General features: G+C 44.2%; 1 protein-coding gene across 1 annotated transcript in view; it reads right to left on the reverse strand.

Moving 5' to 3' along the window:
• Nucleotides 1-26674, reverse strand: part of LOC311100923 (calcium-activated potassium channel subunit alpha-1a-like) — a gene marked incomplete at both ends in the record, with an annotated part of 217684 nt that overhangs the window by 36370 nt on the left and 154640 nt on the right. Inside the window, 11 exon segments of the mRNA XM_084141903.1 lie at nucleotides 16691-16767; nucleotides 16927-17013; nucleotides 19261-19329; nucleotides 20016-20109; nucleotides 20112-20124; nucleotides 20472-20536; nucleotides 20539-20626; nucleotides 20887-20956; nucleotides 21281-21363; nucleotides 25242-25347; nucleotides 25888-25998. Coding sequence (XP_083998029.1) covers nucleotides 16691-16767; nucleotides 16927-17013; nucleotides 19261-19329; nucleotides 20016-20109; nucleotides 20112-20124; nucleotides 20472-20536; nucleotides 20539-20626; nucleotides 20887-20956; nucleotides 21281-21363; nucleotides 25242-25347; nucleotides 25888-25998 — 863 coding nt within the window.

Genomic DNA, 26674 nt, shown 5'->3' on the forward strand with positions numbered 1-26674 from the left:
GAAATGTCCTTGTTTTCCATGAAAACATCCATGAAATGAGTTTGAATAGGAAATATAGCAAAATGCAGAGGAAATGTAGTCATTGACAAGGTTAGAAATAGAAATAATGATAATAATAATTGTGTCCTTCAAACTTTGCTTTCGTCAAAGAATCCTCCATTTGCAGCAATTACAGCCTTGCAGACCTTTGGCATTCTAGTTGTCAATTTGTTGAGGCAATCTGAAGAGATTTCACCCCATGCTTCCTGAAGCACCTCCCACAAGTTGGATTGGCTTGATGGGCACTTCTTACGTACCATACGGTCAAGCTGCTCCCACAACAGCTCAATAGGGTTGAGATCCGGTGACTGTGCTGGCCGCTCCATTATAGACAGAATACCAGCTGACTACTTCTTCCCTAAATAGTTATTGCATAGTTTGGAGCTGTGCTTTGGGTCATTGTCCTGTTGTAGGAGGAAATTGGCTCCAATCAAGCACCGTCCACAGGGTATGGCATGGCGTTGCAAAATGGAGTGATAGCCTTCCTTCTTCAATATCCCTTTTACCCTGTACAAATCTCCCACTTTACCACCACCAAAGTACCCCCAGACCATCACATTGCCTCCACCATGCTTGACAGATGGCATCAAGCACTCCTCCAGCATCTTTTCATTTGGTCTGCGTCTCACAAATGTTCTTCTTTGTGATCTGAGCACCTCAAACTTCGATTCGTTTGTCCTTAACACTTTTTTCCAATCTGGTCCCCCTGGTCGCCCTGGTCCCCCCTGGTCGCCCCTGGTCCCCCTGGTCGCCCTGGTCCCCCTTCTTTTGCCCATCTTAATATTTTCTTTTTATTGGCCAGTCTGAGATATGGCTTTTTGTTTGTAACTCTGCCTAGAAGGTCAGCATCCCAGAGTCGCCTCTTCACTGTTGACGTTGAGACTGGTGTTTTGCGGGTACTATTTAATGAAGCTGCCAGTTGAGGACCTGTGAGGCGTCTGTTTCTCAAACTAGACACTCTATTGTATTTGTCCTCTTGCTCAGTTGTGCACCGGGCCTCCCACTCCTCTTTCTATTCTGGTGAAGGAAGTAGTAGACAGCATTGTACAAGATCTTCAGTTTCTTGGCAATTTCTCGCATGGAATAGCCTTCATTTCTCAGAACAAGAATAGACTGACGAGTTTAAGAAGAAAGTTCTTTGTTTCTGGCCATTTTGATTCTGTAATCGGACCCACAATTGCTGATGCTCCAGATACTCAACTAGTCTCAAGAAGGCCAGTTTTATTGCTTCTTTAATCAGCACAACAGTTTTCAGCTGTGCTAACATAATTGCAAAAAGGGTTTTCTAATGATCAATTAGCCTTTTAAAATGATAAACTTGGATTAGCAAACACAACGTGCCATTGGAACACAGGACCGATGGTTGCTGATATTGGGCCTCTGTACGCCTATGTAGATATTCCATTAAAAAAATCAGCCGTTTCCAGCTACAACAGCCATTTACAACATTAACAATGTCTACACTGTATTTCTGATTAATTTGATGTTATTTTAATGGACAAAAAAAGTGCTTTTCTTTCGAAAACAAGGACATTTCTAAGTGACCCCAAACTTTTGAACCGTAGTGTCTACAAATTGTAATCATCCTCAAACCAGTGTGTGTGACTGACTGTTACACATGCATTAACCCAGTATGCTAATCTAATAAAAACAATGCCATATGTCCATGTCCTATTAAATCATTACATTAGAAACACTTAAAGGAACTGCCCAGTGAAAATCACATTTTAAAAGTTCATATTACGTTAACTCATATCCAAATAATGTTGTTGACTCGTCCTATAAGCGTATTTGTGGCCAAAGCATAAATTGGAGAAAGAACACTTCAATAACCCCATCTCAAACTTGTATCTCAAACAGATCATTTTTAAAAAGGCACGCTATTTCCTCATAGAACATGATGTCATTTCTCTGAGGTGGATGAGCTGGCCAATCAGCTGTCTAGAGGAGGATGAGCTGGCCAATCAGCACTCTACTCACATGAATATTTAGTATGACCGCTACAGGCCCACACCATTCTGTTGTTGGGGTACGCCCACACCATTCCAACACAGAAAAGCTGCTTTTAACAAACCAGATTAACAATGTTTTGAAGGAAAACTATTTTACTCATATTGTAAGTAATTATAGGTCATATTTCATAGAAATCTGGAAACAATGGGTAGTTACTTTAAGATGCTTCTACTGCTGGCTATGCAAATCTCTCACAACGTTCATCTAATTAAGATAAGAAAGCATAAATATCACGGAGATGACATCATAAATATGGCCCCTTTGTTCCAATGTCTGAACGCATCGGAGATGGCTGGTCTTTAGTTTCCTGTCGTCTCGGGGCCTAATGACACTGACTGCCGATGCCCTCGGCTCATGTAATTAAATTGGTCTGAGTGCCACTAGGATTTATCTACAGCTCAGCTGCCCCTCGGACATTGTCTTTACCACTACATGAAACCCACCGACCCAGGCTCTTCTCTTCGCAGAAAAAAATAATGACAAGTTTCGCCCCTCGAGCGAAAATGTATCAGGCAAATTCTTTACGCTAGCTGATATCACATGTATGCATGTAAAAGAAGAAGAAAGAACATCTCCTCTGTTGAGTGAAAGTGAAAACAAAGAAAAACAGCTAGTTGACAGCTTTTAACTAATCCTGTTTACTAAAAGCCTCTCACTAGATTTTAGCGCTTTATCAGTCATATATCTTTAACGCACGACTAAACATGTTAGCAGCCATGTTGACTTCTAACGAGATAGATATACAAAACCAGGACTGTGTCCCAAATGGCACCCTGTTCCATATGGACCAGGTCCCTACTGCACTAGGGAAATAGGGTGCCATTTGGGACACAGATAGACAAAAAATCAGTAGAGGCAGCTTAAGTGGTTTTAAATGATGTTTCAGACCGTCGACACGACACGAGGTGTTTCAACCCGAAACTAGAATGTAACTCATACATTAAAATGAATAAAGGTGAAATATGCTGGTCCTCAGATGGGTGCTGGACTGTTTTATCTATGACAGGATAATGGAGACAGTAGTGAAGCAGTGGAATGGTCTTTCAGTGGAGTGTGGTGCTGCTCACGCACGCACACACACACACACACACACACACACACACACACACACACACACACACACACACACACACACACACACACACACACACACACACACACACACACACACACACACACACACACACACACACACACACACACACACACACACACACACACACACACACTCACACACACACACACACACACACACACACACACACACACACACACACACACACACACACACACTGCTGGAGATGGCTGGTCGTTTCTTCACATCTTCCTCAGTCAGTGTGTTCAATATTTAATAGCTCCCAGCTGACAGCTACACAAACTGGATCATTAGTAAGGAATGCTACACATGCAACCCATTCCACCCCGGCAATACAGCCTCTGTCTCAGTTGTGGTAATGTCGAGCAGGGTGTAGTAAGGGGGGGCTTACTGTACTCCACTCCCTCCTAGAAGCAGCCTCAGCCTCAGTCACAGACGTGTTGTGACGATAGCTAGTATTGTTGAGCCGCAAAGAGGTTCAACGCGAGGGGGGGCTTGCATCTCATTTCACATTTACATTTTAGTCATTTAGCAGATGCTCTTATCCAGAGCGACTTCCAGTTAGTGAGTGCATACATTTTTCATACTGGCCCCCCAGCTACAGTCTCAAACACATGCGTTGTGTGTTGTTAGCCAGTGGTGAACAGGGGCCTAGCTAACCACACCTTGCCGCACGGCGCCATGAGGGGGGTTCTTACATGTTCAACGTCTCATATTGAGCAGGGTGGCGTTACTGGAGTGACTGGGGTGGTATCTTTATTTAACTGGCAGGCTGCTGGCCCCCCCTGGTACCCCTGGCCCCCCTGGTCCCCCTGGTCCCCCTGGTCCCCCTGGTCCCCCTTGGCCCCCCCTGGCCCCCCTGCCCCCCCTGGTCCCCCTTGGCCCCCCTGGCCCCCCCTGGTACCCCTGGTCCCTCCCCCTGGCCCCCCCTGGTCCCCCTGGTCCCTCCCCCTGGTCCCCCCTGGTCCCCCTGGTCCCCCTGGCCCCCCCTGGTCCCCCTGGTCCCCCCTGGTCCCTCCCCCTGGTCCCCCCTGGTCCCCCTGGTCCCCCCTGGTCCCCCTGGTCCCTCCCCCTGGCCCCCCCTGGTCCCCCTGGTCCCCCCTGGTCCCCCCTGGCCCCCCTGGTCCCCCCTGGTCCCCCTGGTCCCCCTGGCCCCCCTGGTCCCCCCTGGTCCCCCTGGTCCCCCTTGGCCCCCCTGCCCCCCCTGGTCCCCCTTGGCCCCCCTGGCCCCCCCTGGTACCCCTGGTCCCCCTGGTCCCTCCCCCTGGCCCCCCCTGGTCCCCCTGGTCCCTCCCCCTGGTCCCCCTGGTCCCCCTGGCCCCCCCTGGTACCCCTGGTCCCCCTGGTCCCTCCCCCTGGCCCCCCCTGGTACCCCTGGTCCCCCTGGTCCCTCCCCCTGGTCCCCCTGGTCCCCCTGGTCCCTCCCCCTGGTCCCCCCTGGTCCCCCTGGTCCCCCTGGCCCCCCCTGGTACCCCTGGTCCCCCTGGTCCCTCCCCCTGGCCCCCCCTGGTCCCCCTGGTCCCCCTGGTCCCTCCCCCTGGTCCCCCCTGGTCCCCCCTGGTCCCCCTGGTCCCTCCCCCTGGCCCCCCCTGGCCCCCCTGGTCCCCCCTGGTCCCCCTGGTCCCCCTGCCCCCCCTGGTCCCCCTTGGCCCCCCTGGCCCCCCCTGGTCCCCCTTGGCCCCCCTGGTCCCCCCTGGTCCCCCTTGGCCCCCCTGGTCCCCCTTGGCCCCCATGGTCCCCCCTGGTCCCCCTGGTCCCCCTGGTCCCCCTTGGCCCCCATGGTCCCCCTGGTCACCTGGACCAGCTCTCTGGAGCCCAGGAGGCTACGCATTAACACTGAGGGCCTGGAAGACTGCAGGCTTCCTTTACGGTTGTTGACTAGAGGAATTGACCCAGACCTGGACCCACACATGGGCACTACTACTCCACTGTTGGGCGTTGCTGCTTTATGGTGGGTTCCGTTGGTCGTGGAGCTGTGGTTCAATTTAATAGACTGGTTCTGATGGGTTGACCTTTTGATAAAGGGGTCGTCTTTAACTGCCGGATAGAGAATAATGAAAATCAGCAATAGAGAAGAAACGTAGACGTCTATACTGTCTGTAAATGAGGTGCTGTGGGGTTGAATTAAACTTACTTCATAATGGACCGGATATCAGTGGGAATTTAGATTTTATTTTACAGACGTGTCATTCACCATTATTTTAAGTAGGGGATCATTATTTATGGCATAAGAATACTAATAGTTCAATAATTAAGAAACAAATTGTTATTAAACACCACTTAACCACTAGAAGTAGACTCTTAAAATGAAATGTTAGATATTACATTTACTTTGATATTCATAATAAACATGAATAAATCAACAGCAGGGCTTTCAGGTGTTACTTTGATTGTTCTACTATGAGAACAACTACATAACAAAAGTTTACAACCAATGTCTGAAAAGGACCAACTTAACATATTTTATCACAACAAATCTAATGAATTGAAACTATTTGAATCCCTAATCAAAGCTGCAAAATATATGTTTATTTCGTTTTAGCTTATCTAGTTTTCTAGTGTTAAAAAGAGACCAAAAAATATTATTATGACTAAAATCTAACAATACCCTCAGGAGGAAAAAAATTATTTCCACTTCTCCCAAAGCTAGCTGGGATCAGAAGCCAATGTGTGTAGAGATGATTATTTAAACGGTCAGCTGTCTAATACATTACCGTTCCGGCCCTAAACCTCCTGCACTCATCTGTCCCACGTCAAACACGCACAGCTTTACTGCAGGGACAACACATTGTGGCAGATTTGCTGACTTTCTAAGACCCTCTACTCTAGATGGTCTATAGTAATATTGTTTCGTCCTCCACTACTTGGAAAAAAATTGTGAAATCGTAAAGAACTGTACTATCTTATACCCCTCCTAAATAATGCTCAATAATTATGTTTTGTCATTTTCTACCTAAACATTTTTCAAAACAACGGAATAGTGTGATACAATAGCTTACTGGGTGATTGGTTCTGATCCGTTTGAATCCAGGTTCTCTTGACATTCTCCGGACATTAAGTGTTATCTGAGAAGGACAGCGCTTTACTCTACGGTGCAGTGATCTTTGATCTAACATTACATTTTACATTTTAGTCATTTAGCAGACGCTCTTATCCAGAGCGACTTACAGTTAGTGAGAGCCCCCCCGTGGGAATCGAACCCACAACCCTGGCGTTGCAAAACGCCGTGCTCTACCAACTGAGCTACATCCCTGCCGGCCGTTCCCTCCCCTACCCTGGACGACGCTGGGCCAACGGTGATCTTAAATCTAACATCCAGAGATACAGTAGCACCATCTACTGCTCCAATTACAACTAATACTTACTGAAACATAAAGTATTGGAATAAAACAGAAAAACACACATAGTTCTGTGTTATAAAAAATTCAGTGAAAAAATGTAATGTTATCATGAAAGATATACAAAGTTCAGTTGCCTCATGTACCGCGTCAGCCTACTGTACGGTCATTATTGTCACAGGGCAACATCCGACAGACACTAGCCTCCCTCCCAAAGACACACAGTTCAGTCCAGTAGTAGACAGTGTCTTTATCAATGTCAGTCGTTGAGGATGTGGGATTACTGAGCAGTGAAACACAGCGACTGGCGAGCAGGGCTGAGGTCAGTTATATTTCAATTCAGTCAATTCAGGAAGTAAACAGAAATTCCAAATGGATTTTTTTTCTCATAGAAATTTAGGAAAACTGGAAATTGGAATTTCAGTATACTTCCTTAAATAATTATTTAACTGAATTGACCCCAACCCTGCTGACAAGCAAACAGGAAAATATGGAGACAGACACAGTCAGAAAGATGGAGGCAGGAAATGGACAGGAGACCGAAAGGAGGGTTTACAACATTAAGAAACAGATATAAAAACAGAAACATACATGGAAATCAAAACTTACTTGATTTGATATATCCGTTAATGTTATTTTTTGCTGAGAAAAATGCAAAGACAATGAGAAGTTACAGGGTTGTTGCAATGAGAGCAAATTATACAGCCCGATAATACAGCTTATAACGGAAGGTTATAATGTTGGTTATAAAGCCGCTGTTGGGTTCAATCTCTTTAAGGCACTTCTGAACTGAGCCTTGAAGACCATATGGAACAAAGCAATGGAAAAGAACAATTGGTATCATGTGGGTGTCAATAAGGGTGTTTCAATGACTTGCGGTGATGCTGTCAGCACAGCCAGGTCTCACCAGATTAACTTCAGTATTCAACGATTTTCCAGGTCCCCAGGACGTTGGGAGATGCCCCGCTAAACCCACCCCCCCCCCACCCCCCCCCTCCCCGGATAAACGTTGAATACTGAAGTCAGACTGTGATACCTTGTTGGTCAGGAAGCTGAAATGATGAATGGTTAACTTAAAATGATCAATCTTATTGTTACAGACACAGTGCAACGTAGTTTTAGTTACTGCATATACAGTACTTCATACATCATGACAGAGACCTATAGCTAAATACATTTACAAAGGAAAGGTTTTCCTTACTCCCCATGAAAAAGAGATGGAATATCCCAGATTCCACATGATCAATACATTACATTACATTTACATTTTAGTCATTTAGCAGACGCTCTTATCCAGAGCGACTTACAGTTAGTGAATACATATCTTTTTTTTTTTTTATACTGGGAATCGAACCCACAACCCTGGCGTTGCAAACGCCATGCTCTATCAACTGAGCTACATCCCTGCCGGCCATTCCCTCCCCTACCCTGGACGACGCTGGGCCAATTGTGCGCCGCCCATGAGTCTCCCGGTCGCGGCCGGCTACGACAGAGCCTGGATTCGAACCAGGATCTCTAGTGGCACAGTTAGCACTGCGATGCAGTGCCTTAGACCACTGCGCCACTCCTTACCTATTAGACCCCTGAAGAGTCCAACATGTTCATCAATACCTTACCTATTAGACCCCTGAAGAGTCCAACATAAAGGTCAGGTTTTGAGCTAATGAGAGGACATGTTCAACTAGAGAGCATGCTGGTCCTGGCATCTGTCGCCTGCGATTGGCCGGCACAGGACTAACAGGCTAGCATCTGTCCCACAACAAGAGGGGGAGAGAAGGGTGAGGGGGATACCTAGTCAGTTGTACAACTGAATGCAGTGAACCGAAATGTGTCTTCCACATTTAACCCAAACCCTCTGAATCAGAGAGGTGCGGGGGACTGCCTTAATCGACGTCCACAACGCCCGGTTAACTGCCTTGCTCACGGGAGGAATGGCAGATTTTTTCACCCTGCCGCCTCGGGGAGTCTAACCAGCAACCTTTTGGTTACTGGCCCAATGCTCTTAACCGCTAGGCTACCTGACGCCCGAAGGATGGGGGGAGAGATAGAGCGAGAGAGAGAGAGAGAGAAATGGAGCGAGAGAGAGAGAGAGAGAAAGAGAGAGAGGGGGGAAGGGAGAGGAGGGGAGAGGGGAGTGGGGAGAGGAGAGGGGGCTCTGGGCCGCCTGGGGGTTAGGAACTGTCACCCTGAGTTTCATGACAACCGGTAACACTCCAAAAATGAAAAATACAAACATAATTTTCATGTCAGCCCGAATGAGGCCCTCCTCTCAGCGGCCGCATGCCGTGTAGACAGCAACTCTGGCGCATTCTCTGCTAACTTAGCCATGCAGCCAGACTACGCCTAGCCAGCTAGTCACATCCACAATAGCCTTGGCTGGATGACATGCTGCAGCTGGGGGGAGAGGACAGCCCCAGAGACTATACTATGTGCTGCAGATCTGCTTTTGATTAAAAAAATATGTTTGCTTAAACAAATGTGGACTGACTTTTTTTTATATCAAAGTAACATGTAACAACACATAGCATATTCTGCTTTTCCCAGGCCACACAACATACACTAGTGTGGGTTGATGATGTCATGCTCTGACACCTCAGAGAGATATAAAAATGCCTTAGTTATCGGAGACTAAGCCCTCTCGGCTCCATGTCTGTATTTCTGTCAGTAAGGGGCTTGTTTCTTGGCAAGCTGTGTTGTCTTACAGCCCTGAATCTGAGAGCACCTAATTGAGTGAGAGTGATCCAGGTCACCAGTAAATAAATGCAAACGTCCTACGGTTGGTACCACATAGGCCACAGTAGTATAAAACCCTACTACAATAACATTATATTATTAACATCCAAATAATAAAGCCAAGCAGAATTGGTATTATCCACTAAAAACACCTTAACATTAGCAGAAATATAGAATTTGGTCAATAAACTGCACTTCTTCTAATATAAGAGATGTACCTTAACCAACTAAATAATGTGACACTATTAAAGTATAACCAAAACAGCAATAAAACACATGCCAGACTAACATAGCATGCTCTAGAAGACAACTACCATCTTCACTAGTAGCCGGACAAAGACACTGCTGGATAACCATCATCACCATCACCATCATCATCATCACACTGATATCCAACAACATCAACAACATCAACAACATCAACAATCACGGCAGTAGCTAACACAACTCACACATTTAGACTACTGATTCCTTCTAAACGACACAGAAAACACACACAAGCCAAAGACTTTGTACTGCATGTGCATACACACACACACACACACACACACACACACACACACACACACACACACACACACATCACGAACATGGATGACACACGCTGTGTGCGTCACATACGTTGACAACTTACAGGCATGTAAAGTGGTCGGGCAATCATTAAGAGAGACAGGAGAGAGAGGGAAGCCACGCTGATGAAGGGTGTCCTTCGTGTTACTATGGTGATGCACATTGGCTGACATGCAAGAGCAGTCACGCTCTGAACGGCCGCAATCAAAACAACATGCCAGCATCATTCTCTTGTAGACGGACATCTTGGCTACAGTCATGGGACGGTTGGAGGGATGGAGGGGGTGGAGGGATGGAGGGGTGGAGGGGTGGAGGGATGGAGGGGTGGAGGGATGGAGGAATGGAGGAATGGAGGGGTGGAGGGGTGGAGGGGTGGAGGGGTAGAGGGATGGAGGGATGGAGGAATGGAGGGGTGGAGGGGTGGAGGAATGGAGGGGTGGAGGGGTGGAGGAATGGAGGGGTGGAGGGATGGAGGGGTGGAGGGATGGAGGGATGGAGGGATGGAGGGGTGGAGGGGTGGAGGAATGGAGGGGTGGAGGGGTGGAGGAATGGAGGGGTGGAGGGGTGGAGGAATGGAGGGGTGGAGGGGTGGAGGGGTGGAGGGGTGGAGGGATGGAGGGATGGAGGGGTGGAGGAATGGAGGGGTGGAGGGGTGGAGGAATGGAGGGGTGGAGGGATGGAGGGGTGGAGGGGTGGAGGGGTGGAGGGGTGGAGGGATGGAGGGGTGGAGGGGTGGAGGGATGGAGGGATGGAGGAGGAGAGGAAAGTTAGCAGGTTAATGGCAAGGCAAGGTTATTCTGTAACCTAGAGAGGGGTGGGAGAGACTTGGGAGGGGAGTCCCTGGGGGGACATGGAAGGGGTGCTACCAAAAAGGAACAGGGGCCGAGTCAGACCCTAATATAATCTGAGACTGACCAATGTAGCTAAATCCCAATGTGGGCTTTAGTTTGAAAATATTCACTGACGCTAACTTGTGTTCTTATGCACATAAAAGGAGGATCTTCAGTCAGTAGAGCTGTCTTCTGAGACTTGAGGATGTACATGTCAAAGGGTCAAAGGTGACTGTGTGTGGGTAGAAGGGGAGGAGTTAGGGATGAAAAATGTCCTCAGGAGGTGAAATAGACTGTCAGGAACAGATGGGTTACTGTACCCATCTGATAGGTGAGTGGCTGGGTTACTGTACCCATCTGATAGGTGAGTGGCTGGGTTACTGTACCCATCTGATAGGTGAGTGGCTGGGTTACTGTACCCATGGTGTATTGTAGTGCATCATACCTCTAGTACTGATCCACCGTATCACAGTTACACCACAGTTATATCACATGATATAATATCACAGTTACACCACAGTTATATCACATGATACAATATGCAGCCTAAAGGTTTAAATAAAACAGTTAGCTGGCTTCGTGACGAACATGAGCTGTAAGCGTTTGGTCACCCCAAGCAAAGCTGCACTGTGAAATCTCAATGTTATGCTGAAGCCTGTGATGCTACATCTTTCTCACGTCGACATCCATCCTCAGAGAAGTTCACATGATGTAGCCGCAGGATGAGACATTAGCCACATACAGTAAAGGACACATGTAAAAGCTGCGTGGGACTGGGCAACAGTCTCCTGGCTGCATGAGACTGGTTTGACTCCATCATAGTACTGTATGTAAAGTAGTCCTCATTTTGTTGGATTCATAAAGTAAAAGTGTGCGGTATCTATAATAATAATATAATAATAATAATAATAATAATAATATGCCATTTAGCAGACGCTTTTATCCAAAGCGACTTACAGTCATGCGTGCATACATTATTTTATTTTTTTTGTGTATGGGTGGTCCCGGGGATCACATTTGCATTTGTTTAAGCTGTTTTCTAGTTACATTTTTTTTGGACACATCCATAACAATGGGCTAATGGGGCGCGATTTCTCCTGGCATAGAGAATGTTCTCTCTCGTCAGGACACTGTTGTTCAGAGGAGCTAGCCAACAACACAGCTACAGTAACACAATCACTTCAAACTGAAACTGGATAAACTGCAAATTGGCTGCACTTCATTTCGTTTAACCTTTTTTCAATTGGCATTTCTTTGTATATATCCATAAAAAATGATGACAGCTGATTCATGATTTCGATTGGCTGAGAAACGCTGCCTGATTTCGATTGGCTGAGAAACGCTGCCTGCCTGTCTGTCTCGTCCCGACTCCCGACACGTTCATTACTATGGGACAGCTGGAGATCGAAATTGAATATTGAAACAATGTTGCAAATGTCAGAGAGACAGACAGCAAGGTTTATAAAAATCTCTGCTGTTGAAAACGAAATGTTAGTCTAAAAGAAATGTGAGATAATGGCTAGATGCTTGTTATATTGGAGATCAAGTTTATAAATTGCCTGGCTGGGCTGATGAGACAGTGGATTGCGCAGTCAGATGGAACAGAGTAAATAGGTATTTTAACGTCATTGATTTAGCCGGTGGTAACTTGTGGAATAGACACCGGCTGCAATGCGGTTTTAACCAATCAGCATTCAGGATTAGACCCACCCGTTGTATAAAGGCCAATAACTAAGACAATATCCAAGAATGTTTGCTGCTTTCACAGTATCTTTAGATTTGTTTTGAGCAGAGCTGAGATCTAACCATTCACTTATTCTAACCTCATCCAGATTGTTGAAGTGTTAGGAGGACATCTGGTGGTAGCCTGCAGTAACTGTTTCAAGTGAAATTGAGTTCAGAGATATGGGTTATGGGTGGTACATTCTATCTTAGTTTTTGACTGTATTAAATGTTATCTTTGACCTGAGAGTAAAGCGTGCAAATGAGATATGAATGAAGGACGCAGACAGGCAGCAGTATTGACCTTCGCCACATGAGATATTAATGAAGGACGCAGGCAGGCAGCAGTATTGACCTTCGCCACATGAGATATGAATGAAGGACGCAGGCAGGCAGCAGTATTGACCTTTGCCACATGAGATATGAATGAAGGACGCAGGCAGGCAGCAGTATTGACCTTCGCCACATGAGATATGAATGAAGGACGCAGGCAGGCAGCAGTATTGACCTTCGCCACATGAGATATGAATGAAGGACGCAGGCAGGCAGCAGTACTGACCTTCACCACATGAGATATGAATGAAGATTGCAGGCAGGCAGCAGTACTGACCTTCGCCACATGAGATATGAATGAAGGATGCAGGCAGGCAGGCAGCAGTACTGACCTTCGCCACATGAGATATGAATGAAGGATGCAGGCAGGCAGGCAGCAGTACTGACCTTCGCCAAATGAGATATGAATGAAAAACGCAGACAGGCAGCAGTATTGACCTTCACCACATGAGATATGAATGAAGGACGCAGGCAGGCAGCAGTACTGACCTTCGGCACATGATAAATTAATGAAGGACGCAGGCAGGAAGCAGTACTGACCTTCCCCACATGAGATATGAATGAAGGACGCAGGCAGGCAGCAGTATTGACCTTCGCCACATGAGATATGAATGAAGGATGCAGGCAGGCAGCAGTACTGACCTTCATCACATGAGATATGAATGAAGGATGCAGGCAGGCAGCAGTACTGACCTTCACCACATGAGATATTAATGAAAGACGCAGGCAGGCAGCAGTACTGACCTTCATCACATGAGATATGAATGAAGGATGCAGGCAGGCAGCAGTACTGACCTTCACCACATGAGATATTAATGAAAGATGCAGGCAGGCAGCAGTACTGACCTTCATCACATGAGATATGAATGAAAGACGCAGGCAGGCAGCAGTATTGACCTTCGCCACATGAGATATGAATGAAGTACGCAGGCAGGCAGCAGTATTGACCTTCCCCACATGAGATATGAATGAAGGACGCAGGCAGGCAGCAGTACTGACCTTCGCCACATGAGAAATTAATGAAGGACGCAGGCAGGCAGCAGTACTGACCTTCCCCACATGAGATATGAATGAAGGATGCAGGCAGGCAGCAGTATTGACCTTCACCACATGAGATATGAATGAAGGATGCAGGCAGCAGTACTGACCTTCATCACATGAGATATGAATGAAAGATGCAGGCAGGCAGCAGTACTGACCTTCACCACATGAGATATTAATGAAAGACGCAGGCAGGCAGCAGTACTGACCTTCATCACATGAGATATGAATGAAGGATGCAGGCAGGCAGCAGTACTGACCTTCGCCACATGAGATATGAATGAAGGACGCAGGCAGGCAGCAGTATTGACCTTCACCACATGAGATATGAATGAAAAATGCAGGCAGGCAGGCAGCAGTATTGACCTTCACCACATGAGATATGAATGAAAAATGCAGGCAGGCAGGCAGCAGTATTGACCTTCACCACATGAGATATGAATGAAGGATGCAGGCAGGCAGCAGTATTGACCTTCACCACATGAGATATGAATGAAAAATGCAGGCAGGCAGGCAGCAGTATTGACCTTCACCACATGAGATATGAATGAAAAATGCAGGCAGGCAGGCAGCAGTATTGACCTTCACCACATGAGATATGAATGAAGGATGCAGGCAGGCAGCAGTACTGACCTTCGCCACATGAGATATGAATGAAGGACGCAGGCAGGCAGCAGTACTGACCTTCGCCACATGAGATATGAATGAAGGACGCAGGCAGGCAGCAGTACTGACCTTCGCCACATGCAACATGGACAGTAAATTCAACAATAACAGATCTAATTCAAGGCAGCAGACTGTACTATGGAGGGGAATGGTAGGGTCCCCATATCACTCACAATAGATCACTATAAGTGAGCCGTTTATACATTGTTTAATGTTCCAAGGCAGCAGGAAGAGAATACATCAAGTGTTAGGGTCAATAGGACTGGACATAATGCATAACATAAGACAAGCGTCTCCAGTCTAGGCACACTGTGGAATAAGCCTGTTTGAAATCTTGAAAGGAGAAACGTAACACTGTTTTCGTTGCTGTCAAGACTGGTCCCAGATCTGTTTGTACTGTTTTGTCGACTCCTATAATCATTGTCACGCCAAACATGGCAGATCTGGGACCAGGCTATTTGTGGCATTTTTCTTCTTGCTCTTAAATCAGAACATTGACTGCTACATTAAATATGAATAAGTGTGCATCCCAAATGGTACCCTATTCCCTATATAGTGCACTACTATTGACCAGGGCCATAGGGGGCTCTGGTCAAAAGTAGTGCACTATATAGGAAATAGGGTGCCATTAGGGACTCCAGTCTTGGAACATAGAAGGTTATTTGTGCGCTCACCGCTTGTTTAAAGGGGCAATCTGCAGTTCGAACAATAACAAAGTGGGCACCCTGCCACTGATTTGGTAACCAGTTGAGGGATGGGGCTGGAGAAATGTAACTACTCTCAGATTCATGGACATAGCTATGGATACAAGGACTGACCATCCATGATATAATAATGATAGTTATAATGATATTTTGAGACTATACATATTTACATTATTTACAAACAAATAAATAAAACAAGCTTATATTTTGGTTTCTGATGGGGTACGACAGTTGAACTAAGCTCATGAGGCATCTATAAGTCATATTCTTCAAGAATCAATGGGTATTTATTATCAATTTAAATCTTACTTTAAAAATGGATGTAAGAACTGCAGATTGCCCCTTTAAAGTAATCATATGGCCTTTCCAGATGCAGAGGTTAAAGGGTTTTATCCTGTGAATTATTAATAAAGGACTTAACTGGTTTAGACAAGTGGCTATGTAGGTCATGCAAAGACAATGGTAGCGTCCCAAATGTCACCCTTTCCCTATATACCGCACTTCTTTTGACCGACGCCCCAAAGTAGTGCACTGTAAAGGGAATATGGCTCCATTTGGGACACAACCAATGTTTATGCTAATGTTAGCTCTGCTTAAACCTAGACTGTAAACAAATTCCTGTCAACAGCCATCTATAGTATAGTATAGTATAGTATAGTATAGTATAGTATAGTATAGTATAGTATAGTACATGCACAGTATAGTATAGTATAGTATAGTACAGTATATTATAGTACATATATAGTATAGTGCACATATAGTATAGTATAGTACACATATAGTATAGTACACATATATTATAGCACACATATAGTATAGTACATATATAGTATAGTATAGTATAGTATAGTATAGTACACAGAGTATTGTATAGTGCACATATAGTATAGTATAGTACATGTATAGTATAGTATATTACATGTATAGTATACTATAGTTTGTATATAGTATTGTAGAGTAAACATACAGTATAGTACATGTATAGTATAGTACACATATAGTATAGTATAGTACCTGTATAGTATATTATAGTACACATATATTATAATATAGTACATGTATAGTATAGTATAGTACACATATAGTATAGTAAAGTATGCATATAGTATAGTACACATATAGTATTGTAGAGTACACATATAGTATAGTATAGCACACATATGGTATAGTATCCATTTAGTATAGTACACATATTATTGTAGAGTGCACATATAGTATAGTATAGTACATGTATAGTATAGTATATTACATGTATAGTATAGTGTAGTACACATATAGTATTGTAGAGTACACATATAATATTGTATAGTACATGTATAGTACACATATATTATAGTATAGTACTTGTATAGTATAGTATAGCACATGTATAGTATAGTATAGTACACATAGTATAGTATAGCACGCATATAGTATAGTACACATATAGTATTTCCAGGGTACACATGTAGTATAGTACACATATAGTATAGTATAGTACATGTATAGTATACACAGTGTTAAAATATTTTAAATAACGAAGCATACTAAGGCACAGTGATATATGCATGTGCATTAAAGACAACGCTCAATAAATATTGTTATTAAAGAACAGTAAATACTTACATCGTTTGCATCCACATTTCTTTATCCTTTTGGGATCTGTGATGTCATCGTGACAAGCTTTGCAGTAGAAAAGTGCCCTATGAAAACACCCCAGACATATTTTAGTATCCAACCATCAGTAAGTCCAAGATTAATTGAACATAATTTGATGTCAAACTCTATTTGGAGGCTTTCTGAGTCTTTTCTACAGAAAACAATTAGATACTTTCACCTACATGAACTGTACAAGTACCTACCTTTTAACTTCTTTGGCATCGCTGGCGATGAAGAACCCCAAGGTTCCTTCCTGCATCTTCACATGGTTCCCAGGGTTGATGAGGGTGCTGTCGTGAATACAAACAAAAATAAATGGCCGTCAATGAGGAGAATCATTATGTTACAGACAGTTAGCATCCTAATGCTCTAATCACGAGGAATGGTACACACTTAGACAAGAATGCTATCTGGTGTGAACAAACAGAGGTTGGTGACTGAAAGGTAGCTCATGAGAATCACTGTAAACAAATGTATATCAAAGTTGTCACTGGTATTATGAAATTGACTGCATCATCCAATGGGAATTTGTGATGTAATCATACAGTATGATGAACATATAGAACCTCCACCTGTCAAGGATGGGAATGAACATTCAGGTAACGTCGGGTGTCTGAGATGGAAGAACATTAGAGCTAAGGTACTGTATCCTAGCCTGGTCACCCCAGAACTGCTTGTGTTGTATAGCCAACTCCTTTGGTCGTTGGCTTTATAGCACAACCATACCTGTATCCTGGTCACCCCAGAACTGCGACAAATCACATAGTCTGTTACATGGACTCGCTCTGTTTTAAATAATAGGGGTAACCCTTCCTCTGTCCCCCCATACATTCAACATCTGTAAGGTCCTTCAGTCAAGTATTGAATTTCAAAGCACAAATTCAACTACAAAGACCAGGGAGCTTTTGGAAAGCCTCATAAAGAAGGGCAGTGATTGGTAGATGGGTAAAAATAACAAATCAGATATTGAATATATATTTAAGCATGGTCAAGTTAATAATCATGCTGTGGATTATGTATTAAACCACCCAGATACATCAAAGATGCAGTCGTCCTTCTGAACTGAGCTGCAGGACAGGAAGGAAACTGCTCAGGGATGTCACCATGAGGCCATTGGTGATTTTAAAACAGCTACAGAGTTCAATGGCTGTGACAGGAGAAAACTGAGGATGGACCAACAACATTGTAGTTACTCCACAATAATGACCTAAACGACAGAGTGAAAAGAAGAATACAAATATACAGAATAAAACATGCATCCTGTATGCAACAACGCACTAAAGTAACACTTTTTGGCCTAAATACAAAGCCTTATGTTTGGGGCAAATCCAACACAACACATCACTGAGTAACTGCCTCCTTATTTTCAAGCATGGTGGTGGCTGCATCATGGTATGGGTATGCTGGACATCGGCAAATACTGGGGAGTTTTTCAGGATGAAAAGAAACGGGATGGAGCTAAGCACAGGCAAAATCCTAGAGGAAAACCTGCAGTTACCAGAGACTGGGAGAGGAATTCACCTTTTCAGCAGGACAATAACCTACAACACAAGACCAAATCTACACTGGAGTTGCTTACCAAGAAGACGGTGAATGTTCCTGAGCGGCAAAGTTACAGTTTTGACTTACAGTACCAGTCAAAAGTTTAGACACATCTACTCATTCAAGGGTTTTTCTTTATTTTTACTATTTTCTACATTGTAGAATAATAGTGAAGGCATCAAAACTATAAAATAGCACATATGGAATCACGCAGTAACCAAAAAAGTGTTATACAAATCAAAATACATTTTATATTTGATATTCTTCAAATAGCCACCCTTTGCCTTGACGACAGCTTTTTTGTCAACTTTCTATAAACAACAAGGAAACGTCCCCCAATAAAGTGTGCCAGTTAGTGATTACTACTGTGTATGAAGTGAAGTTTAAATGACAATAGATCACAGTCAGGACAGCTGTATTGTCATGGCAGTCTGGATATTGAGGTTTGCAAATGTCTGCATGTTAAAACATTTGGCAAATGGATAACCTGTATGGTGCTGCATGCGACTTGGTTCAACATTATTTTTTACAATACAATGTCTGACAAACATCACGTAGTACAATTGGCAATGTATAATACACAGGTAGGAGTGTCTTGACCTCTGAATGCTCAGCTATGAAAAGCCAACTGACATTTACTCCTGAGGTGCTGCCCTGTTGCACCCTCTACAACCACTGTGATTATTATTTGACCCTGCTGGTCATCTATGAACGTTTGAACACCTTGGAGAACAATCTGGCCTTTAATGGCCATGTACTCTTATAATCTCCACCCGCACAGCCAGAAGAGGACTGGCCACCCCTCAGAGCCTGGTTCCTCTCTAGGTTTCTTCCTAGGTTTCTGCCTTTCTAGGGAGCTTTTCCTAGCCACCGTGATTCTACATCTCCTTTGCTTGCATTTTGGTTTTAGGCTGGGTTTCTGTATAAGCACTTTGTGACAACTGCTGATGTAAAAAGGTCTTTATTAATAAATTTGATTTGATTTGAAACTGTACCTGCTTTCCCTTATATCAGACTTGTACTCGATAGCGATCAGTAGCAGCTTCAGCTTCACATAGCAGAGTCTAGACAGGAGCATTCAGAAACATCAATATGAATACACAATCAATGGGATGAGAGAGAGAGAGAGAGGAGAGAGAGAGAGAGAGAGAGAGAGAGAGAGAGAGAGAGGAGAGGAGAGAGAGAGAGAGAGAGAGAGAGAGAGGAGAGCGAGGAGAGAGAGAGAGAGAGAGAGAGAGAGAGAGAGAGAGAGATAGAGAGAGAGAGAGAGAGAGAGGGGGGGGAGAGAGAGAGACAGAGAGAGAGAGAGAGAGAGAGAGAGGGGTGGGGGAGAGAGAGACAGAGAGAGAGAGAGAGAGGAGAGAGAGAGAGAGAGAGAGAGGGTGGGGGAGAGAGAGAGACAGAGAGAGAGAGAGAGAGAGAGAGAGAGAGAGAGAGAGAGAGAGAGAGAGAGAGAGACAGAGACAGAGAGAGAGAGAGAGAGAGAGAGAGAGAAGAGAGAGAGAGAGAGAGAGAGAGAGAGAGGAGAGAGAGAGAGAGAGAGAGAGAGAGAGAGAGAGAGAGAGAGAGAGAGAGAGAGAGAGAGAGAGAGAGAGAGAGAGAGAGAGAGAGCGAGAGAGAGAGAGGGAGAGAGACAGAGAGAGAGAGAGAGAGAGAGAGAGAGAGAGAGAGAGAGAGAGAGAGAGAGGTGGGTGATGGTGATTGAATATCATTGATATAGTAGGTACTTCAGAAAACAGGGTCATACTACTCACAAATGGTGGGGAAGGATAGACCCACAAAGGCACTAGACAGGTACTCAGTGTACATTTCATTGGCTACTCCTTCCAGGTAATACTTCTGCACGTGTCCTCTTCAATCTGACACAATAACAGATAAAACATGGCTTGCAAATGTACAACATGTTATCATGAACATACTTTTATTTGACTCGCACAAACGTTACAAAGTGACCATGAAGCAAATAACCCTGTAAATTGTAGGTACATCTACAAAATAGTCTGAACATTCCCTTCATTAGTCTCGACTAGGACCCAGGCACCTACAGACAAAGTGTGACCAGAGATGGAGAACAATGCTGTACAAAAGCCTGTGAAAAAGTGGAATAGTATCAGTTCAATATCCCCAGCTCTTCCTGGGTCATTAGAGCTGGATTTGAACGAGCGACCTAGGGATTACAATCTGTTTAGCTCTCCCCAACATGTACCTTGATGAAGGACCTCATGGAGAATAGGTTGGCCAGCATGGTGGAGAGGCCTTGAGCCAGACAACCTGTGCGATGAAGCCAAGCTTCAGCTCAGCAAGACAAATGGCATCGTCACCCTCCTTCCAGTTCCAACTGGGAATGTTCAAAAGGTGGGCCTGGGGACACGCAGGAAAGATGCAGGGATATTAAGGTTCCAAAAATGTTGGTAACTGTCACATAATTCCCAGGCTTTCTAGAAATCCTGGTTGGAGGATTCCGAATGTCCTGCTTAATCCATTCTGATTCCGGGATTCTGGGAAAACCTGGGAATTTTGGGAAAATTACCAGAATTTTTGCAGGTGCAGGAGGAGCCTCCGCTAGAGTTCAATGAGACAGTGTAATCAGTAGCACTCTGAAGGGGTTGTACTGAACACACCTTGTTGTGGTACTGTAACATCTGGGTAATGATTCTGATCTTCGGGTGGTAGTTCTTGATGGATATCACCCTGGAATATTGTTACAAGAAACAACGTAAGACCCATCTACAGAGTCTAGGACTCAGTAGATACACAGTTTTCTTCCTTAGGGGAACTTGAGAGTTGACATTGGCGTATTGTAAGGCAGTCAGTTATAACAGTTCAATTCTCTTCGGTACTTTATGTATTATCAATGCATTTCTCCAAAAGACATTTTCACATACTCTCAAGCATAATCTTTGTCATCTAGTCATGTATCAAAGGGGATAGTAAATTGAATATGTTTTGTATATCAACATAACTTTACAATGGATATTTGTACAACACAATAGGTTGGTTAAATTGTCTCAGTACCTCATGATGTTGGAAGCATCCTCAGCATCAGGGTCTGCACAGTATTTATTAGCTAGGATCAAACAGGCGTCTGCTGACTCTATCTGAGGGATGACAGAGAGATTAGACCTGACTATCTGAGGGATGACAGAGAGATTAAGACCTGACTATCTGAGGGATGACAGAGAGATTAAGACCTGACTATCTGAGGGATGACAGAGAGATTAAGACCTGACTATCTGAGGGATGACAGAGAGATTAAGACCTGACTATCTGAGGGATGACAGAGAGATTAAGACCTGACTATCTGAGGGATGACAGAGAGATTAAGACCTGACTATCTGAGGGATGACAGAGAGATTTAGACCTGACTATCTGAGGGATGACAGAGAGATTAAGACCTGACTATCTGAGGGATGAAAGAGAGATAAGACCTGACTATCTGAGGGATGACAGAGAGATTAAGACCTGACTATCTGAGGGATGACAGAGAGATAAGACCTGACTATCTGAGGGATGACAGAGAGATTAAGACCTGACTATCTGAGGGATGACAGAGAGATTAAGACCTGACTATCTGAGGGATGACAGAGAGATTAAGACCTGACTATCTGAGGGATGACAGAGAGATAAGACCTGACTATCTGAGGGATGACAGAGAGATTAAGACCTGACTATCTGAGGGATGACAGAGAGATTAAGACCTGACTATCTGAGGGATGACAGAGAGATTAAGACCTGACTATCTGAGGGATGACAGAGAGATAAGACCTGACTATCTGAGGGATGACAGAGAGATTAAGACCTGACTATCTGAGGGATGACAGAGAGATTAAGACCTGACTATCTGAGTGATGACAGAGAGATTAAGACCTGCCTATCTGAGGGATGACAGAGAGATTAAGACCTGACTATCTGAGGGATGACAGAGAGATAAGACCTGACTATCTGAGGGATGACAGAGAGATTAAGACCTGACTATCTGAGGGATGACAGAGAGATAAGACCTGACTATCTGAGGGATGACAGAGAGATAAGACCTGACTATCTGAGGGATGACAGAGAGATAAGACCTGACTATCTGAGTGATGACAGAGAGATTAAGACCTGACTATCTGAGGGATGACAGAGAGATAAGACCTGACTATCTGAGGGATGACAGAGAGATTAAGACCTGACTATCTGAGGGATGACAGAGAGATAAGACCTGACTATCTGAGGGATGACAGAGAGATAAGACCTGACTATCTGAGGGATGACAGAGAGATAAGACCTGACTATCTGAGTGATGACAGAGAGATTAAGACCTGATTATCTGAGGGATGACAGAGAGATAAGACCTGACTATCTGAGGGATGACAGAGAGATAAGACCTGACTATCTGAGGGATGACAGAGAGATTAAGACCTGACTATCTGAGGGATCACAGAGAGATTAAGACCTGACTATCTGAGGGATGACAGAGAGATTAAGACCTGACTATCTGAGGGATGACAGAGAGATTAAGACCTGACTATCTGAGGGATGACAGAGCGATAAGACCTGACTATCTGAGGGATGACAGAGAGATTAAGACCTGACTATCTGAGGGATGACAGAGAGATTAAGACCTGACTATCTGAGTGATGACAGAGAGATAAGACCTGCCTATCTGAGGGATGACAGAGAGATTAAGACCTGACTATCTGAGGGATGACAGAGAGATAAGACCTGACTATCTGAGGGATGACAGAGAGATTAAGACCTGACTATCTGAGGGATGACAGAGAGATAAGACCTGACTATCTGAGGGATGACAGAGAGATAAGACCTGACTATCTGAGGGATGACAGAGAGATAAGACCTGACTATCTGAGTGATGACAGAGAGATTAAGACCTGACTATCTGAGGGATGACAGAGAGATAAGACCTGACTATCTGAGGGATGACAGAGAGATTAAGACCTGACTATCTGAGGGATGACAGAGAGATAAGACCTGACTATCTGAGGGATGACAGAGAGATAAGACCTGACTATCTGAGGGATGACAGAGAGATAAGACCTGACTATCTGAGTGATGACAGAGAGATTAAGACCTGATTATCTGAGGGATGACAGAGAGATAAGACCTGACTATCTGAGGGATGACAGAGAGATAAAACCGGACTATCTGAGGGATGACAGAGTGATTAAGACCTGACTATCTGAGGGATGACAGAGAGATTAAGACCTGACTATCTGAGGGATGACAGAGAGATAAGACCTGACTATCTGAGGGATGACAGAGAAATAAGACCTGACTATCTGAGGGATGACAGAGAGATAAGACCTGACTATCTGAGGGATGACAGAGAGATTAAGACCTGACTATCTGAGGGATGACAGAGAGATTAAGACCTGACTATCTGAGGGATGACAGAGAGATAAGACCTGACTATCTGAGGGATGACAGAGAGATTAAGACCTGACTATCTGAGGAATGACAGAGAGATAATACCTGACTATCTGAGGGATGACAGAGAGATAAGACCTGACTATCTGAGGGATGACAGAGAGATTAAGACCTGACTATCTGAGGGATGACAGAGAGATAAGACCTGACTATCTGAGGGATGACAGAGAGATCAAGACCTGACTATCTGAGGGATGACAGAGAGATAAGACCTGACTATCTGAGGGATGACAGAGAGATTAAGACCTGACTATCTGAGGGATGACAGAGAGATTAAGACCTGACTATCTGAGTGATGACAGAGAGATAAGACCTGCCTATCTGAGGGATGACAGAGAGATAAGACCTGACTATCTGAGGGATGACAGAGAGATAAGACCTGACTATCTGAGGGATGACAGAGAGATTAAGACCTGACTATCTGAGGGATGACAGAGAGATTAAGACCTGACTATCTGAGGGATGACAGAGAGATAAGACCTGACTATCTGAGGGATGACAGAGAGATTAAGACCTGACTATCTGAGGGATGACAGAGAGATTAAGACCTGACTATCTGAGGGATGACAGAGAGATTAAGACCTGACTATCTGAGGGATGACAGAGAGATTAAGACCTGACTATCTGAGGGATGACAGATAGATAAGACCTGACTATCTGAGGGATGACAGAGAGATAAGACCTGACTATCTGAGGGATGACAGAGAGATTAAGACCTGACTATCTGAGGGATGACAGAGAGATTAAGACCTGACTATCTGAGGGATGACAGAGAGACTAGATTAAGAACTGACTCTATACAGACAGAGCCTGAGTCCCAAATGGCATCCAATGGCCCATAGGGCTCTGGTCAATAGTAGTGCACTATGTAGGGAATAGGGTACCATTTGGGATGCAGGCAGACTCAGGACATTAGACAGATGCCAACCACCCAGGTGCTTCATCTAAAGACACCACAGCAGCATCAAAGAGATCATATCTACATTAATTCAGAGCTATGAACAGTAGCTATCATACATCACAGAGCATTTCACTTCTAACTTCTAACAAAGTATTATGTTCTTGTCGTATTTAGGCTATTTATTTACCTTTTATATAAATCTCAATGACTTACCTGGCTGCTAAATGATGTGTCAATGAATGTTTTGACAGTAAAAAAACAAACAATACAATTATAAAAACCTTTGTGAACTCTTTATAAAGGTAACCAACCGTATTGTAACTCTTTATAAAGGTAACCAACCGTATTGTAACTCTTTATAAAGGTAACCAACCGTATTGTAACTCTTTATAAAGGTAACCAACCGTATTGTAACTCTTTATAAAGGTAACCAACCGTATTGTAACTCTTTATAAAGGTAACCAACCGTATTGTAACTCTTTATAAAGGTAACTGTTTTGTAAGTGTGACCAAATTGACTTATACAATAAGGACCTGGTACGGTTCTTGAAGAGTTGGCTGGAGGAGCACTGTTGAGGCCGTTTGCTCTGCTAGCGGCTGTGAGGAATGAGTCAGGTAGATTCATATGCATTGAAACAGGCCGGTTACCTTGACTCTGGCCAGGTCATGTGGGTTGAGAACGGACCCCTGGTAGAACTCCACCTGGGTGAAGTGCCGTTTAAACAAGGCTTCCAGCTCAAGATTAGGGGAAATACTGGGATAGAAAGTAAGAGTTTGTTAATGTTAACCGAGGCCTTCACCTCAAGATTAGGTTTAGCACTGGGATAGACAGGAGACATGTGTTAATGGGGTCTGAGTGAGGTCACTCCTCAGCAAGTCAATGTGCAATTCATTGTGTAGTAATTGAAGTGTAATTTATTGTCACGCATTACAATAAATGTAGCTGGCTGGCTCTAACAACGGTTTCCATGGATCTGGATGCTTATCAGGATATAGTCATTGTAGAGTCTGAGTATTCCAAAACAAGGGAAAGGTGGTGGCAGTTCCCGAAAGGTTGTTTGGGTCATTTATGGGAGCTGCTATCACCTTTCCTTCTCTGAAACACTCAGTATTGTTATGAGTCTTGGGGCCATTTTCCCAGACTCAGATTAAACCTAAAGTCCTGGAATAAAACACACTTTTAATGGACTTTCAATTTCCCATTGAGTATGGTTTTTTAAGTCAAGGACTAGGCTTAATCTGGGTCCGGGAAACTGGCCTGTAAAGTGTAAAGGGAAAAACATGGTGCACTTACTTATGGAGAAAAACAATTTCTACACTGACATCATCCCTGTCCTTGTGTAGGAAGTCTTTCAGGAAGTTGGACACACTTTCAAGGGTAATATGACCACAGACCACGATGTGCCTACAGGAAATAAGATCCAGGAATAGTCATAAGATTTAAACTATGGTTTGCTAAAAGCTGCAGCCAAAATAAGGACGTTGATAAAACTGCTGAAGGGATGTTTCACATTCTTTCTTGACTCTGAAAATAAAGTAAAATCATATGTTGGATCTGACAGAAGAAAGAAAAAAAGTGTCCACACCACAGTAAAAAGTCAATTAAAAAAAGGACCTGAAAAAGTATGTTTCTTTGTAGACAAAAAAAAAGACATATCATTCTCCCTGGTTTCTACAGTACATGTTCTTTTGATGAACAGCAGTCCATTGTTATGTGAACAGGTGGCAGTACTAAAGCCCTTATACTGTACAGTCAGTCCTGTGTAAGGCCTGAAGGACAGGTCAGGAAAGATCACAGAGCAGAGCGCATTCTGGCTTCCCAGTAGCAGATTAAAAAGGATGAGAATTTCCTTTTTTGGAGATTACGATGCGATTGCTACATTCTACAATCCAGGAAAGAGCTTATCTTTAGCAAGATACATCTTGCCTCCACATTGGGGTAGCTTTCCATCAGACAGTGTCCCTGCTACAGGATAGTACCTGCAGGATTGTGAGATAAACTCTTCATCGTGAGATAAACTCAGGATGGGGTTAAGAAGGGCATTTCTTTAAGCTGTTATTGCAATGGTCAGTTCCATCAC

Source organism: Coregonus lavaretus, assembly GCF_964263955.1.
Source record: "Coregonus lavaretus genome assembly, chromosome: 25".
Lineage (NCBI taxonomy): Eukaryota > Metazoa > Chordata > Actinopteri > Salmoniformes > Salmonidae > Coregonus > Coregonus lavaretus.